The sequence below is a fragment of the Muscardinus avellanarius genome, assembly GCF_963383645.1.
Source record: "Muscardinus avellanarius genome assembly, chromosome: 6".
NCBI classification, from domain to species: domain Eukaryota; kingdom Metazoa; phylum Chordata; class Mammalia; order Rodentia; family Gliridae; genus Muscardinus; species Muscardinus avellanarius.
The window spans coordinates 63,688,845-63,706,528 of record NC_137791.1 but is presented as its reverse complement, the minus strand read 5'-3'; the positions used below and the strand labels follow the sequence as shown (position 1 = coordinate 63,706,528).

The 17,684-nt window shown below is 42.2% G+C and overlaps 1 protein-coding gene across 2 annotated transcripts in view; it reads left to right on the top strand.

Moving 5' to 3' along the window:
- Positions 1–7,262: 7,262 nt before the first annotated feature.
- Positions 7,263–17,684, top strand: part of HERC5 (HECT and RLD domain containing E3 ubiquitin protein ligase 5) — a gene marked incomplete at both ends in the record, with an annotated part of 60,884 nt that continues 50,462 nt past the window's right edge. For both annotated transcript variants that reach the window (XM_080697905.1, XM_080697904.1), the window contains 4 exons: positions 7,263–7,545; positions 10,581–10,701; positions 12,242–12,318; positions 16,713–16,934. In XM_080697905.1, the coding sequence (XP_080554031.1) occupies positions 7,263–7,545; positions 10,581–10,701; positions 12,242–12,318; positions 16,713–16,934 (703 nt within the window). The remainder of the gene's footprint in view (positions 7,546–10,580; positions 10,702–12,241; positions 12,319–16,712; positions 16,935–17,684) is intronic.

Genomic DNA, 17,684 nt, shown 5'->3' with positions numbered 1-17,684 from the left:
AAACACACACACACAAATAGGGCTGGGCACATAACTCGGTAGAATGCCCCTGGGTTTCACAACCAGCACCACAATGAAAGAAAGGAAGAAAGGAAGAAAGGAAGAAAGGAAGAAAGAAAGAAAGAAAGAAAGAAAGAAAGAAAGAAAGAGAGGGAGAAAAAGAAAGAAAAGAAAAAATCTTTGTATGGCAATAAGCCATTAGGTTTGTGAAATTATACTTTGACCATCTCCTTATTTTAACCATACAAAACCAAGTATAAGCTGTTCCTATAAATAAATGCTGCTGTCCCAATTATTCATAGAAGCATTTTGTTAATGCTACTCTGGAGAAGGAAAGCCAAGTCCATACCAGGGTGCTGATGTGAAAAGAGGGCAGACACCACCTGAGGACATAGAACGGAGGGAGAACTGGCCAACGACCCTGGAATGCGAGATGGCCAGGACAACTCTAAGCCCCCAGTGAATCCTCAGAGTTATTTTGGACCTGTTTGGTTTCTACTTTAGTAAATGGAAGGAAAGCCCAGATTGATTCTATTTGAATTTTAAAGGAAAAAATCTTAGGGATCTGGAGACACCTGACTTCAGGTCTTTCACCACACACATTACTTTTCCTGATGCAAATGGGTCCGTTGTACTAAACAGTTCAGGAAAAAATAGGCCCCATTCTTTACACATTTGGGGGAAGATGGAGTACTTCCCAGTTTGTTCTCTGATGCCAGCAGTACCCTCGTAACAAAATTAGACATGTCAGGTAGAGTGGTGCACATCTGTATCTGAGCTATTCAGAAGCTGACGGAGTAGGATCACAGCTTCAAGGCCAACCTGGGCAACTTAGTGAGACTCAGTCCCAGTAAAATAAAAAGGACTGAAGTTATACATCAGTGTTTGCCTAGCATGGTTAAGGCCCTGGGTTCAATCTCCAGTACTACAAAACAAAACCAAATAAAGACATAAGAGGGAAAAAAATTAAATATCTTTCATGAACAGAGACACAAAAATCCTTTACAAAAAAATAATTTTAATGGGGGTCAAACCCAGAGGCATTTTACCTTAGAGCTCTATCCTTAGTGCTTTTTTATTTTTTTAATTTGAAACAGGATCTCGCTAGGTTGCTGAGAATCTTGCTAACTTGCTGAAGCTGGTCTCAAACTTGCAATCCTCTTGTCTCAGCCTCCCAAGTAGTAGGATTACAAGCATGTGCCACTATGACCAGCCAACCATTTTAGTATATTGAACATATCAAACATAACATGGAAAGGATAATGCCTATGAGAAAGTGGGGTTTAGCCCAGAAATGCATTAAAATCAATTATGTGTCACCATATTAAGAGAAATGAAAAATAATATAATTACCTCAGTCCAGGCAGAAATTCAACACCCACTCATGCATGATACTCTTAGCGAAGGACCAGAAGAGAACTCTGCAAACCTGATAAAGCCTGCATACAGCTCACCTCATATTTAATGACAAAAGACTGAAAGCCTCTCTGCTAATACTTTGAAGGAGGTGGGGATGTCTCTAATGCAACATTTTTCCAGATATACTCATCTGTATACATAGGCAAAGAAAATGAAAGGCAGACAGATTATAAAGAAAAGATTAAAACTAGCCGGGTGTGGTGGCACATGCTTGTAATCCCAGCATTCTGGAGGCTGAGACCGGAGGATCGTGGTTCGCAGACAGCCTCAGCTACTTAGTGAGACCCTGTTTCAAAATAAAGAATAAGAAATAGGGCAGGGGTGTAGCTCGGAGGTCAAATGCCTTTGGGTTCCATCCCCAGACCCACAAAAAAAAAAAAAAGAAAAGAAAAGATTAAAACTATTATATGTGTAATCTATAAAAGCTAAAACTGTTAATATGAAAGGTCTCAGGATTCGAAGTTGGTACATAAAAGTTAATTGTATTTAGACATGACACCATCATAAATTGAAAGTATAAAAAAGAGCCCGGTATGGTGGCCCATGCTTGTAATCCCAGTACTTGGGAGGCTGAAATAGGAGGATCGCGGGTTTGTGGCCGACCTCAGCTATTTAATGAGGCCTTCCTCAACTTAGTGACACCCTGTTTCAAATAAAAAATAAAAAATAGGGCTGTGGTGTAGCTCAGAGGTAGAGACCCTGGCTTCAATTCCCAGTAAAACACACACACACACACACACACACACACACACACACACACACACAGTATAAAAAAAATAGCTGAGCATGGTGGCCCACACTTGTAATCCCACTACTTAGGGAGGCTAAGACAGGAGTATTGCTGTTGGAGGACAGCCTCAGCTACTTAGTGAGGCCCTTTGCAACTCAGTGAGACTCTATTTCAAAATAAAGAATAAAACATAGGGCTGGGGGTGTAGCTCAGAGGTAGTATACCCCTGGGATCCATCCCCAGTACCACACACACACAAAAATAAAGTATAAAGAAGTACCAAAAAATAGGAGATACCTCAGGACAATTTTAATAAATATGTATGACTACATACTGAAAACTATAAAAATATTGAAAGAAATTAAAGAAGCTTTATATTACTGAAGAGATTTGTTCATCAACAGAAACAGAGCTGGGCGTGGTGGCACACGCTTGTAATCCCAGCATTCCTGGAGGCTGAGACCAGAGGATCATGGTTCTGCAGACAGCCTCAGCTACTTAGGCCCTCCGCAACTTTGTGAGACCCTGTTTCAAAATAAATAATAAAAAGTTGGGCAGGGGGTGTAGCTTAGAGGTCAAATGCCTCTGGGTTCCATCCCCAGACCCGCAAAAAACAAAAAAACAAAACAAAACAAAAAACACCAACAACAACAACCAAAAAAAAAAACCAGAAACAACAATGCAGTTCTTCCCAAATTCATATGTAAATTTTTTTTAAGGTTGGTCTTGCTAAATTGCCTAGATTGGCCTCAAACTCCTGAGCTTAAGGGATCCTTCTTCCTCAGACTCACGAGTAGCATGGACAACTAGCCACTGTACTCAGTCAAATTGATAATTTAGTGCAATATGAATCAAAATCCCAATAGTCTGTTTTATAGAAATGAACAAACTGATCCTGTAGTATATATAGATATGCAAAAGGCTAGAATCGTCAGAACACTGAAAAAGAACAATGTTAGAGTGCTTGTATGAACTGGTTTTGAGATGCTGACTCTATAGTATACATAACAATATAGTTTTAGAGTAAAGATAGACATATAGATCCATAGATCATACAGAACAGAATATATGTATGTATGTATTTATTGATTTGGTACTGGGGATTGAACCCAGGGAATTCTACCTTTGAAGTACACTCCCATTTATTTTCTATTTTAAAACAGCGTCTCATTAAGTTGCTGAGGGCTTTGCTAAATTGCTGGGGCTAGCCTTGAATCTGTGATCCTTCTGTCTCAGCCTCCCAAGTCTGGGATTATAGGAATGAGCCATCATACCCAGCTAGAAAAGATTTTAAAATCCTGAATTAAATCCAATCATAGCCAGGCATGGTGGCACATGTTTGTAATCCCCCGCGCTTGGGAGGTAGAGGCAGGAGGATAGCACAGGTTTGAAGCCAGCCAAGCTGGCTTAAGAGACCCTGTTTCAAAAAAAAAAAAAAAAAAAAAAAAAAAAAGCATAAAATAGGTCTAAATAGGTCTGGGATGGAACCAAGGGACATTCTACCTTCGAGCTGTATCCTTAGCCCTATTTATTCTTTTTTTTTGTGTGTGTGGTACTGGGGGTGGAACCCAATGGGCTATACTCCCAGACCTATTTTATGTTTTATTTGTAAACAGGGTCTCACGAAGTTGCTGAGAGCCTAAGTAGCTGAGAGGCTGGCTTCGAACCTGTGTGATCCTCCTGTCAGCCTCCCAAGTGCAGGGATTACAAGCGTGTGCCACCATGCCTGGCCTTCCTAGTTTTTCTTTATTTTGAAACAGGGTCTCACTGAGTTGCAAAGAACCTCCCTAAGTAGCTGGAGCTATCCCTGAAACTGTGAAACTCGATCCTCCTTTCTCAGCCTCCCAAATGCTGGGATTACAAGCATGTGCCACCACGCCCGGGTCATATTTTATTTTATTTTATTTTATTTTATTTTATTTTATTTTATTTTATTTTATTTTTGCGGGTCTGGGATGGAACCCAGAGGCATTTGACCTCCGAGGTACACCCCTTGCCGAATTTTTTTTTTAATTTGTTTTTTGGTGGTACTGGGGTTCCTGGAAGCCCTTCTACTTTCGGGCTACACTCCCAGACCTATTTTATACTTTTTTATTTTTGGAAACAGAGTCTCTTAAGCCATCGTGGCTGGCTTCGAACCTGTGCAATCCTCCTGTCTCTACCTCCCAAGCGCGGGGATTACAAGCGTGCGCCACCACGCCTGGCTCCCAATTTTTTATTCTTTATTTTGAAAAAGGGTCTCACTGAGTTGCAGAGGGCCTCACTAAGTAGCTGAGGCTGTCCGTGAACATCGATTCTCCAGACTCAGCCTCCCGAATGCTGGGATTACAAACGTGCACCACCATGCCTGGCTTCATTTTTTTATTTTGAAACAAGGTCACCTTGATAAGTTGCTGAGGCTAGCTTTGGGCCTGTGATGCTCCTTTCTCCGCCTTGCTTCCACAGTGCTGGGATTACATGTGTGCACCACCTCACCCAGCTCTAAAGCTTCTTGAAGATAAATGAGAATCTTGTAACCTTGCATTTAGTAATGATTTAAGTTGGACCAAAAAGAAAAGACATGAATCACAAAAATGTGTTAATTGTATAAACAATTGGAACTTTAGCTCTTCAAAAGATAACTGTGTGTGTGTGTGTGTGTGTGTGTGTGTGTGTGTGTGTGTGTGTGTGTACTGGGATGGAACCCAGGGGCTTTCTACCTTCAGGCTATACTCCCAGACCTATTTTCTATTTTATTTGGAAACAGGGTTTCACTAAGTTGCTGAGAGCCTCACTAGTAGCTGAAGCTGGCTTGGACCCTGTGCAATCCTCCTGTCTCAGCCACCCAAGTGCTGGGATTACAAGCATGCGCCACCACGCCCAGCTCTTCAAAAGATAACTTTAATAAGATGAAAAGGCAAGCTGCAGACTGGTAAAGAAATTTTCAAAATATATCTATAAAACATAATAAGAACTCTAATACAATATAGTAAGAACCCTTAGATAATTAAGTCAAATCACTGAATTAATAAAGAGGCAGAAGATGTGTGTGTGTGTGTGTGTGTGTGTGTGTGTGTGTGTGTGTGTGTCACTGGGGATTGAACCCATGGGCATTCTGCCTCTGAGCTACAACCCCAGCCTTATTTTTATTCTTTATTTTGAAAGGAGTTCTTACTAAAGAGGGGCTCACTAAGTAGCTGAGGTTAGCAGAGGACCTTCAATCTCAGCCTCCCAAGTTTACAAGCCTGTGCCATGTCTGGCTCCCAGGCAAAATATGTAAACAGACACTTCACCAAAGAAGAGAGGGCCAACAGCAAGAAAAGATGCTGGACAGTAGTCATCAGGGAAATGCAAATTAAAATCAAAATGAAATATCACTACAATTGCTAAAATTAAAAAGGCTAACACTAACACTAACGGGGCATGGTGGCCTATGCTGTAATCCCAGTACTTAGGAGGGTGACATAGGAGGATTGCAGGTGGTTTGAGGTCAGCGTTGGCAATTTAGAGACCTTGTTTAGAAAATAAAATGCTGAAGATGTAGCTGGCAGGTAGAACATACAGGGGGTTAAAAACAAACAAACAGGGGACAGTACCAATTGTTGGCAAAAAAGTAGTGACTAGAGGGAATGCAAAATGGTGTGGCAATTTGTTAACATTTGGTGGTTTTTAATAAATATATCCACACACCGTGCCATATTCAGTGAGATGCATCTCACTGAGTATTGCACGGTGGCTCCCTGAGTAATCCCAGGACCTGGGAGGCTAAAACCGCAGGATAGCAGGTTGCAGGCCATCCTCAGCAATTTAGCGACTCCAGCAATTTAACAAGCTCTTGTTTAATTAAAAGTTTAGGGGTGTAGTTCAGCGATACAGTGGTTGTCTAGCACTGTTGAGGCCCTAGATTCAATCCTCAATACTGCAAACACACACACACACACACACACACACACACACACACACTTAAGGGGCTGGGGGGGGGGTGTAGCTCAGAGATAAAATGTTCCCCTGGGTTCAATCCCAAATTCCAAAAAAAAAAAAGATTAACACATTTAAGGAACATAACAGGATGAATTTCAAAGCCTTATGCTAAGCAAAAAAGACCAGACACAAAAGACCACTAGGATTCCATATGTATGAAACCCTAGAAACTGCAAACTACATCTAGACAGACAGACAGACAGACAGACAGACACACACACACACACACACACACACACACTAGCGTGGTGTGTTTGTGCCAAACTGAGGACTGAATCAAGGAGCCGTCTTCCTCCAAGCTACACTAAACCCTTTTGGGTTTTTATTTTTTATTTTTTTTTATTTTTTTAATTAATTTATTTTTTTTAATTTTTTTATTGGTGCATTATATTCATACAACTTATTGGGGTAAAAAACTTGTGTGTATAAACATGTACTCATCGCTGATTTAACCCCTACCCAAATACCACCCCATTCCCTCCCCGTCCCTCCCTTCCTTGCTTGGCTTTGTGATTGACTTCGATATGTTTAAGTACAGCATCTCACTGAATTGCTAAGGGTCTCGCTAAGTTTGGGCGGGCTAGCCCCGGGCCTGGGTCTCGCTAACCTAGCGCGGACCCCGAGGGTGCGGAGGGGCGCGTCCGAGGCTCCCGCAGGGGCAGAGCTCTTAACACACTTCGGCTTCAGTTTTCACTCTACAGCATTCCCTAGAAATCCTCCTCGGCGGCGGCGTCAGGGCGCCACCTAGTGGAACATCTTTTCCTCGACAGCCACGCCGCCCCGACGCGGCCACGCGGTCGGTTGCCTTCCCGTCGGGGTTAGTTCCTTTTCTCCACAGAGCCGCGGGCTCGCAGTTTCGCTTCCCCGGGCTCGCCCCGCCCCCAGCCGCACGTGGGGGCGGGGCCAAGGCGTGGCGGCGGCCGAGTCGAGGCGGGGCGTGGGCGGTATCGGGCGGGGCGCGGGCGGGGCCAACGCGGAGCCGGGCGGGCTGTGGGCGGGGCCAACGCGGAGCCGGGCGCGTGTGGGCGGAGCCGGGGCGGGGCGGGCGCGCGGTCCCTCGACGCCCCGCTCGTCGTCGCGCGGCCCTCGCCCGCCCTCGCTCCTCCGGCGGCCCTCGGGTCTCCGACGCCACCGCAGAACCCGCACGGCGGCGATGGAGCGCAGGCCGCCCCGCCGGCCGCGCGGTGCCCCGCGCCCCGCTCCCCGGCCGGCCGCCGTCGTGCAGCCCCGGCGCGCCCCTTCGCGGGGCGCGGAGCCGCGGGGCGCGCAGCTCTGGCTCTTTCCCGGCGCCGCGGGGCTCGGCCGCGCGCTGCTCGGCCGGCCGCAGGCCACGCGCCAGATCTGCTGCTCGCTGGGCCGCCTGGCCGTGCTGGAGCGCGGCGGCGCGGGCGTCGAGGTGCACCGGCTGCCGGCCGGCCCGGGCGCCAGGAAGCCCAGTGAGTGGGGGGGCGGGGGGCGCGCCGGCCTTCCTTCACCCCTCGCCCCTGCTCCAGCCCCTGCCCCGCTTTCCCGGCCCCTGCCCCCCCCCCGTCTTACCCTCTCTCCTCCTGCCCCTGCGCCCCCCACAGCCCTTGCTCCGGCCCTGCGCCCCCGCCCCTGCCCGTCGAGGCCGCGCCGTCCGGGCCGCGTCCATCCGCCCTCGCCGGCGCGGCGGGGTTCCAGGGATGTTGGCGTGCACTAGACGGACCCCGGACCCTTTCGGCGCGTGCGGGCAGCGACGCCCTGGGCATCCTTGGTTTCTCTTTGTTTTTAATGGTGCTCTCAGAGAAATGAATTCAGGGGCATTCTGCCTTTAAGCTACACCCCCAGCCCAGTATTTATTTATTTATTATTTATTTATTTATTTACTGGAACAGGGTCTCGCTAGGATGCTGAGAGCCTCGCCAAATTGCCGAGGCTGGTCTCCAATCTGAATTCCTCCGGTCTCTGCCCCCGAAGTACTGGGATTACAGGCGTGCGCTACGCTTCCAGTCGAAGCCCTCCTTTATATTTGCTTTCCCCTCTCCGCTTTACTCTTAAGAACATAGCCGCTCCTACTTTGTGAGCTTTTAGAGACCACAAGTTACCCTTCTCCGTGGTAATACTCCACATTTGCCTTCTTTTGCATTTCTCCCAGGTTCTAATCCCCATAAATGTTAGGTGCGGCATTCTGATTTATTGGCAGATGAGGGGTGGGGGAACAAAAGCCTACACTCTCAAGTTTTTCCCCCCTGTCAGTCTGTTGGGTGAAAAAAATGGTATTTTACTGTTGTGTTCTTCGTTTTGCATTTAACATGAATGAAATATAGCATCTTTTCAGTTTTCGGTCCATCAATTCTTTGGTGACCTGCCTGGCTTTTAAAATTTTGAGTTACCTTTTCCTTATGAAAAGTTAATCGTACGTATTTGGATAGCTAATAAGGATAACCTTTTGCCCATCGTGTATGTTGTAATTTTTCTCACTTTTTCTTTCGTTGATCTTATTTCTTGCTGTGTATAGGTAAACTTTTTTTTTTACACTTACCAAGTTTTTTCTTTTAAGTGGATTTAACAGATTTTGTGTCTTTAGAAAGCTGAGTGCACTCCAAGATTTTTTTTAATGTACTCATCTTTGTAGTAATTTTAAAGTTTTATATATATATATAATTTTCTTTTTGGTGGTACTGGGGTTCCTGGAAACCCTTCTACCTCCGGGCTACACTCCCAGACACCTATTTTTTATTTGGAAACAGGGTCTCTTAAGCCAGCGAGCCCTCAAACCTGTGTGATCCTCCTGTCTCCGCCTCCCAAGCACCGGGATTGGGGATTACAAGCGTGCACCACCACGCCTGGAGCTAAAGTTTTATATTTAAAACATATTTTTGGTAGATTTTGATTTAAGGAGTGTGGGGAGTGGTTTGAATTTATTTGTTTTTCCAAATGGCTAACTGGAAGCCCTATTACCATTTCTTGAGTACTTCTCTTTTCAACTAATTTGAAATGCTGATGAACTTTTTGAGAAGTTAATCTGTTGAGTCATTTCTTGTCAAAATGTTATTGTTCTGTAATGTTTGTAAAATGGCACACGTGTAGATTCTATTTCATTCGAACTGAAGAGTGAAAGAGTCCCCAAACATTCCTCTTTTAATTATTTATGTGAATAAATTAAATGATTTAAAATAGTAAACTGCACACTTGCTTGAGAGGCTGAGACTGGAGGATCGCACAGATTGAAGCCAGCCTCAGCAATTTAGTGAGACCCTGTTTCCAAACAAAAGTATAAAAATAGGACTGGGAGTATAGCCCAGAGGTAGAAAAGCCTCTGGGTTCTACTCCCAGTACCACACACACACAAAAGTAACTAATGAGCAACTTAAAATTGCTAATATTTAGAAAGTGCTCCAACCACAATTTTTCTATTTGGAGCGCAATTAAGGTGCTTAATGTTGGTGTTATTTTTTTTTTATAGAGTATGTCTCAGAACATACAATATATTTATTCTTGAATTACACTGTTCTAAAATTAAGTTATATTTTCATATGGACTCTTTCAGGTTTTACTTCAAATTCAGTTTCTCTGTCTCAACTTATTAAACAAAGATTTAAAGACAGATATTCATGGCTGTTTGAAAGATCTATTTTATTTAAAGCAAAAAGTGATTTTTTCCAAATTTAAAAAGGTTCATTCACAGCTGGGCATGGTGGTACACACTTATAATCCCAGCAATTTGGGAGGCTGAGACAGGAGGATCTAGGTTCAAGGTCAGCCTCAGCTACTCAGTGAGGCCCTGTGCATCTCAATGAGACCCTGTTTCAAAATAAGGAATAAAAAAATAGGGCTGGGGGTGTGGCTCGGAGGTAGAGGCCCCTGGGTTCCATCCCCAGTACTGAAAAGAAAAGGTCCATTGGCAAGACAATTGTCTTTCCTGTTTGTTTTACATACTTGGGTTTTCTTGAAAAAAATGAAAGCTTGTCTATGCAGGGAGTGGTGGCACACATTTGTAACCCTAGTACTTTTGAGGCTGAGACAGGACGGTCATGGGTTTGAGTACAAGTACTGCAGTGGTGAGACTCTTACCAACCTAGCAAGACCCTTTTCAAAATTTAAAAAAAAAAAATAGGGCTGTGGTTGTACTCAGAGGTAGAATGACCCTGGGTTTAATTCCTAGTACCAACAAGAAAAAAAAAAATTGTCTGGTTCAACTTTTTCTAGATATTTTAAAGTATGTTATAATCAATAATAGGTAAATGCCAGGCGTGGTGGCGCACGCTTGTAATCCCAGCATTCGGGAGGCTGAGACCAGAGAATCACAGTTCACAGACAGCCTCAGCTACTTAGTGAGGACCTCTACAACTCAGTGAAACCTGGTTTCAAAATAAAGAATAAAAAATAGGGCAGGGGAGGTAGTTCAGAGGTCGAATGCCCCTGGGTTCCATCCTCAGACCCGCAAAAAAAAAATGATAATAGGTAATAATCAGAATGATAATAGTTCCTGTTTGGATCTGCTCTACAGAGTACATTAAGTTGGGGAAAAAAATGAAGATCCATTCCATGGACCAAGGAGCAGAGCACATGCTAATTCTCTCCTCTGATGGAAAACTGTTTGAATACAACTACAGCATTGAACATGCAAGGTGGGTAACTTTTTTCTTTCATTAAATGATTTTGATTTTACCCAAAGGGCAATAATTATTTTATAGAAAAATAACACCTTGTATGATTCTTGTTCCCCACTTTATATAGTAGTGTCTTAAATGATAAATTCTGAACTGGTAAGTGACTTCTGTGTGGATACTACAAACCAGTATGTCTGCTACAGCTGCTATCAGATGGTTTTAGCATTGGAATAAAATCTTGATTAGTCTGAATAGCCCCATATTGAACATTCACATTATTAACATATATGGTCCTTTCAGTAATCCTATGTTATTAAAAAATTATGCATTATCATAGAATGATTTGTGAGACTCTTTCCTAGTAAATCATATGAACTCGAACTTGTTTTCAATTTGCATTTATTCCTGCATCATAAAGTTTGATAAGAATATTTTAGAATCATCCTGTTACAGTTTTATAATGCTCATTATTTTCTTCTTAAAAGCTAACTAAAATGTTTTTTTGTTTTATTTTGTTTTGCGGGTCTGGGGGTGGAACCCAGGGGCATTTGACCTCCAGCTATACCCCCTGCTCTATTTTTTATTCTTTATTTTGAAACCAGGTCTCACTGAGTTGCAGAGGGCCTCACTAAGTAGCTGAGGCTGTCCTCGAACTGTGATCCTCTGGTCTCAGCCTCTCGAATGCTGGGATTACAAGCATGCGCCACCACGCCCGGCTAAAATGTATTTTTATAGTTTTAGAGATATTAAATGTGAAGCAGTAAATTTAAAGAGGTGTGTGTGAAACCCAGTGTGATGGCACATGCTTGTAATCACAGCATTTGGGAGGCTGAGACCAGAGGATCGCTGTTCTCAGACAGCCTCAGCTACTTAGGAGGCCCTCTGCAACTTAGTGAGACCCTGTTTCAAAATACAGAATAAAAAATAAGGCAGGGGGTGTAGCTCAGAGGTCGAATGCCCCTGGGCTCAATCCCCAGACCCAACCAAAAAAAAAAAAAAAAGTGTCCGTGTGTGAAGACAGAGAGAGCAAGGAAGGAAGGAAAGAACGAACGAATACTAAGGATTGAACCCAGTGGTATTCTACCTCCGACCTACACCTCCAGCCCATTTTATTTTTTGAAACAGTTTCACTAAGCTGCCAGAGCCTCTCTATGAATTATTGAGACTGTCTTCAAATCTGTACTCCTCCTGTCTCAACCTCCCAAGTACTAGAATTATAGGTATGTGCCACCATACCTGGCAATTTGAGCTTTATTTCTAATTTTATATATATGAACAGTTCTAATATCCAGTTAGGCACAGTGGCATACTCCTATAACTCCAATGCTTGGAAGACTGAGACAAGTAGGATTTCAAGTTCGAGTCCAGTTTAGGCAACTTAGCAAGATCCTGTTTCAAAATAAATGAAAAGAGTTGCTGATATATTTCAGGTAGAATTCTCCTGGGTTCGATCCCAGTACCCTACCCCACCCCTGTCCCTTTCCAACACAAATAGTTCTCACATCCTTGTTGTGACTTTCATTATAATGATTAACATAAAATATATTTCTTTAATCAGGTTTCAAAGCATTTTACAAGAAAAAAGTATAATTCAAATCACATGTGGAGATCATCATTCTCTTGCACTGTCAAAAGGTACTTTTATAGAATACTGTTTTTTAAAAGTAGTTAATATGTTATATGTAGAGCCAGTCTAATGTATGTACCCAATTTTGTACCAGGGCATATATTTTATGTTTCAGATTAATATTCTTAAAGGGTACAAAAGAACAGAACTCTTGTAAATTGGCTTTAGTTAATTGTGGTGGTGCATGCCTGTGATCCCAGTACTTGGGAGGGTGAGACAGGAGGATCACAGGATTGAGGTTAGCCACACAATTTAGCGAGGCTCTCCGCAATTCCCCAATTTAATGAGATTTTTGTTTTGTTTTGTTTTGGTACTGCAGGTGGAACCAGGGGCTTTTCTGCCTCCTGGCTATACTCCCAGACCTATTTTATACTTTATTTGGAAACAGGGTCTCACAAAGTTGCTGAGAACCTCACTGAGTAGCTGAGGCTGGCTTTGAACCTGAGGGATCCTCCTGTTTCAGCCTCCCAAGCACTGGGATTATAAGTGTACAAGTGTGCGCCATCAAGCCCTGCTTTTTAATGAGATCCTATTTTAAAATAAATAAGCTGAGTGTGGTGGCAATAAGTTGGGAGTGGTGGTGCACACTTGTAATCCCAGCATTTGGGAGGCTGAGACAGGAGGATCATGGTTCAAGGACAGCCTCAGCTACTACTTAGGCCCTTTGCAACTCAGTGAGATCCTGTTTCAAAATAAAGAATATAATATAAGGTGGAGGTGTAGCTCAGGTAGAATGTTCCTGGGTTCCATCCCCATTTCTGCAAAAAAATAAAATAGGGCTGGTGGTGTAGCTCAGAGGTAGAATACCCCTGAGTTCAATTCCTAGTACTGCAAGAAAAAAATAAAATCTTTAGGGATTTTTTTTGGGGGGGCACTGGGAATGGAACCCAGGGGCATTCTACCTCTGGGCTACTCCCAGACATATTTTATATTTTTATTTGGAAACAGTACTGGGATTACAGCATGTGCCACTACACCCAGCTAAATCTTTAGGTTTTTATCATAACTATTCCTATATTTTGTTCCGTGTTAATATGAAACATTGAAATTTTTCCGAGTAATCCAAACTACTCCTTCTGGAATGTAGTCCGAGTGTGGGTCACCCTTTCCAGAATCTTCTTTCTTTTCCCTAGCACTCTTATAACTTTCATGTTAGTAGCTCAGAATTCCTGGGTTCTGCTTTTGTGGCCAGGATGCAGGACTGGGCTATGTTTGAACATCAATTTTTTAATTGTAGGATTCTCCCATCCTTAGTATTTCTTTTCAAATGCTGCAATAATATGAAATTAAAGTAAGTAATATGGATTATTTCTAAGGGACTTGACTTTGAAAGAAATATTAGCAGGAAGATAGGAATTCAGGATCAAGGAAATTTAAAAAAATATATGCAAGCAACCAGGCATGGTGTTGTATGCTTGTAATCCCAGCCCTTGGGAGGCTGAGACAGGAGGATTGCACAGGTTTGAAGCCAGCCTCAGCTACTTGGTGAGGCTCTCAGCAACTTAGTGAGACCTTGTTTCCAAATAAAGTATAATATAGGTCTGGGAGTATAGCCTGGAGGTAGAAAAGGCCCTGGGTTCCACCCCCTTGTACCACACATATACACACAAATATATATGCAAATATTTATAAACCAAATGAATGTCAGGATTCAAAAGAAGTAAATAAGCAAGTATTTGGCCTGCACTGAGGACTCTGTTGAGGTTTGAGAGTATTAAGTTGTGCTGGAAAATATTGGTCATTTGACCTTGTCCATTTGTGAACAGCTAATTCCTATTGAGTATTCACTATGTTCAGTTTTAAGGTAGAATGCCTCTGGGTTCAATCTCAGGTAACCACGCACACATTTTACAAGTCTAGGATTTAGTTGGCATGTATGCACACGAGGAAAGACTGATATTTAGAGTTTGTTGGTGGTAAATCAGTTGGACACTTTTGCACATAACCGTTACCCTAGCTACTCAGAAGACTGAGTCAAGAGGATCACCATTTCAAGGCCAGCCTTGAAAGTACCACTACCAATCTCATCATATGTATGGGGAAAGAGGAAGGTGGTGAGACATGGAAGGAAATATACCTGGATAACATAGTAAGACCTGTCTCAAAAAATTAAATCAAAATATAGAAAAAATAAACTGGAAAAGTAAGAAAGGGAACTGGTCGTGATCATCATATTCCTGGTGGCTAGAAGACATCAGTAATAATGTTTAAAGGCAAGACTGCCCCATGCCAAGGTCTACACATTAACTTGCAAACAGGTGCTCAGTAAAAATTGATTCTCTGATTTATTTTTTTCAGACCCTATTGAAAATTGGCAGTTCCATTAGATAAAATACTTGGCTTGAAAAATATGCTTTGCCTAGATCTGGTGGTGCATGCCTGCAATTCCAGTATGTAGGAGGCTTGAGACAGAAGGATCTCAGGTGTAAGACCAGCCTTGGCAATCTAAGGAGACCCTGTTTAAATAAAAAATAAAATTGGACTTGGGGTGTATCTCAGAGGTGAATTGCCCTTGGATTCAATTTCAGTACCACCTAAAACAAAACAAAACCTCTATATATTCAGTTAGTGAAGGAACAAACTGTCTCTTTTTAGATATTGTACAGTGATTTCAAGTGATTTTTGTTTTGTTTTTTATTACTATTATTGTTGCATTGTAATTATACATCATAGTGAGGTCCAAAGCTATACAAACATGTCTGCACACATCACTTGGTATATTTCCTTCCATGTCTCACCACCTTCCTCTTTCCCCGTATATATGATTGAGATTGGTACTGGGACTTTCATATATGGACATAACATTATTTGTACTGTTTTCCTTCATCAGTCTTTTCCCCAGCCCCATTGCTCTCTGTCAACCCTCTTCAACTATTCTGCTGGTCTCTGTCCTCATTTATCTAAAGTCCTTTTTGTTTCCTATTTTCTCTCTAGCCTCCACATATGATAAAAAACATACAACCTTTGATTTACGAATGGCTCATCTCAGTATAATATTCTCTAGTTCCATCCATTTTCCTGCAAATGACATAGTGTTCTTTATGGCTAGATAAAATTTCATTGTGCATTTACCACATTTTCTTCATTCAGATATTGGCAGATGCCAGGTGTGGTGACACACTTGTAATCCCCGAGCTTGGGAGGCGGAAACAGGGGGGATTGTGCAGGTTCGAAGCCAGCCGCGCTGGCTTAAGAGATCCTATTTCCAAATAACAATATAAAATAGGTCTGGGAATGTAGCCCGGAGGTAGAAGGGTTTCCAGGAACCCCAGTACCACCAGAAAAAAAATTGACAAATGCCTAGGTTGGTTCTATAACATGGCTATTATTCCTGCTATAAACATGGATATGCATGTATCATTATAGTAATCTGACTTTAATTCTTTTGGAAAGATACTGAGGAGTGATATAGCTAGATCATGTGGTAGTTCTATTCCTAGTCTTATATATTTTATTTTTATTTTGTTGGTGGCATTGGGAATTGAATTCAGGGACATTCTACCTCTGAGCTATACTCCCTACCCCTTTTTTATTTTCTCTTTCGAAACAAGGGTCACTAGTTTGCTTAAAGTCTTGCTATGTTTCTGAGGCTGGCCTCGAACCTGTGATCCTCTTGTCTCAGCCTTCCAAGTATTGGGGTTACAGGCATGTACCACCATGCCTGGCCATTCCTAGTTTTTGGAAGAACCTCCACAATGATCCCTATAGTAGTTGTATTAATTTACAGTCTCAGCAGTAGTGCATAAGAGTTCCTATTTATCCATACCCTGGCCAGCATTTATTATTGTTTATGGTCTTGATGATTGCTCTTCTAACTGGAGTTAGATAGAATGTCAATATACTTTTGAGTTGCATTTCCCTGATTACTAAAGTTGTTGGGCATTTTTTTTTTTCATATATTTGTTAGCACAGAGTCTCCCTATGTTGCCCAGGCAGGTCTCAAACTCCTGAGCATAAATAATCCTCTTACCTTAACCTCCAAAGTAATTATACTACAAGCATGCACCATCATACCCAGCTTCAAGTAAATTTTTTAGTTTTTTAATTTGAGATCTTTCAGCACATTAAAGGGAGGAAGGTAGGGAAAACCCTCATTGTAGATTTTATTTTCTCAGAGGTAGAATGTTTCTGTTTTTCATGGGCCCAACCTATGGATTTTTTTTTAAAGTAAAATATGTTCAAACACCTTCATTGTACCCCTTGAGGTGCAGGGGATAAGGAAGTTAACTGTTAACTACTAAAGAGAAGAGTCTTCTGCATTTTTCTGAGTCAGACATGCCTTCTGAGAGCTTGTGATATGAATATGAGATAGTGATTTATGGTATGTGTAGAATACATAATGGCCTAAGATAATGTGTGCTGCATTTGAAATCTAATAAGTACTTTTTCTGTGTTTGTTAAGGTGGTGAACTTTATGCCTGGGGTCAGAACTTAAATGGGCAGCTTGGAGTTGGAAGAACATTTCCCTCGACCCCCACACCACAGATTGTGGAGGACTTGGCAGGAGTCCCCTTGGTTCAGATTTCTGCAGGAGAAGCCCACAGCATGGCCTTATCTATGTCTGGAAACGTTTACTCATGGGGAAAAAATAATTTTGGACAACTAGGCCTGGGTCACACCAAGAGTATGGAACATATTTTTAAATTTATGTTATAAGCAAATATATTTGTTAGATGGGAGATGAGTTGAACATAGACCTCCCTGTCACCGATGGTCCAGATCCTCACTTTAATTTGCACTGTTCTTGCTATATCTCCCTATCTTCAAGGCAGAATTGGGCCAAGAGCCATGCACAGTGTAGAAGTTATTGGTATGGTGGGGACATGCTTCTGGGATTGGTGGGATGGGAAAGGGCATTGGATTAGGGATTGGAATATTCTGGATTTTGCTTCCTTCTTTGTAGTTTACTTATTATAGGACCTTGCTACTCATTCTTCTCTAGGTTTTTTTTTCTGGAAAACAGTAAGTTTAAATGAAATGACTTCCAGATAGCTTTGCACTTAAAAGTCCACTGATATGTTATTACAAAAGAATACTAAAATTCTGTTTAGAAACACATTTACAGCCATGCATAGTGGTACACACCTGTAATTTCAGTACTTGGGCTGAAACAGGAGGATTGCAGGTTCAAGACTAGCCTCAGCAATTTAGTGAGGCTTTGAGCAACCTAGTGAGACCCTTTTTGAAAACAAAAAATGAAAAGGGACTGGGGTCTAGCTTTGAGGCATGATACTCCTGGGTTCAATCTCTAGTCAGTCTCTTTCTCTCTTACACACAAGTGTAGGTATATTATATATGTGGATGGATATGCATAAATAATATATGTGCTGATTTTATTCTATAATGATCAGTTATTTCTATACACACATGTAGT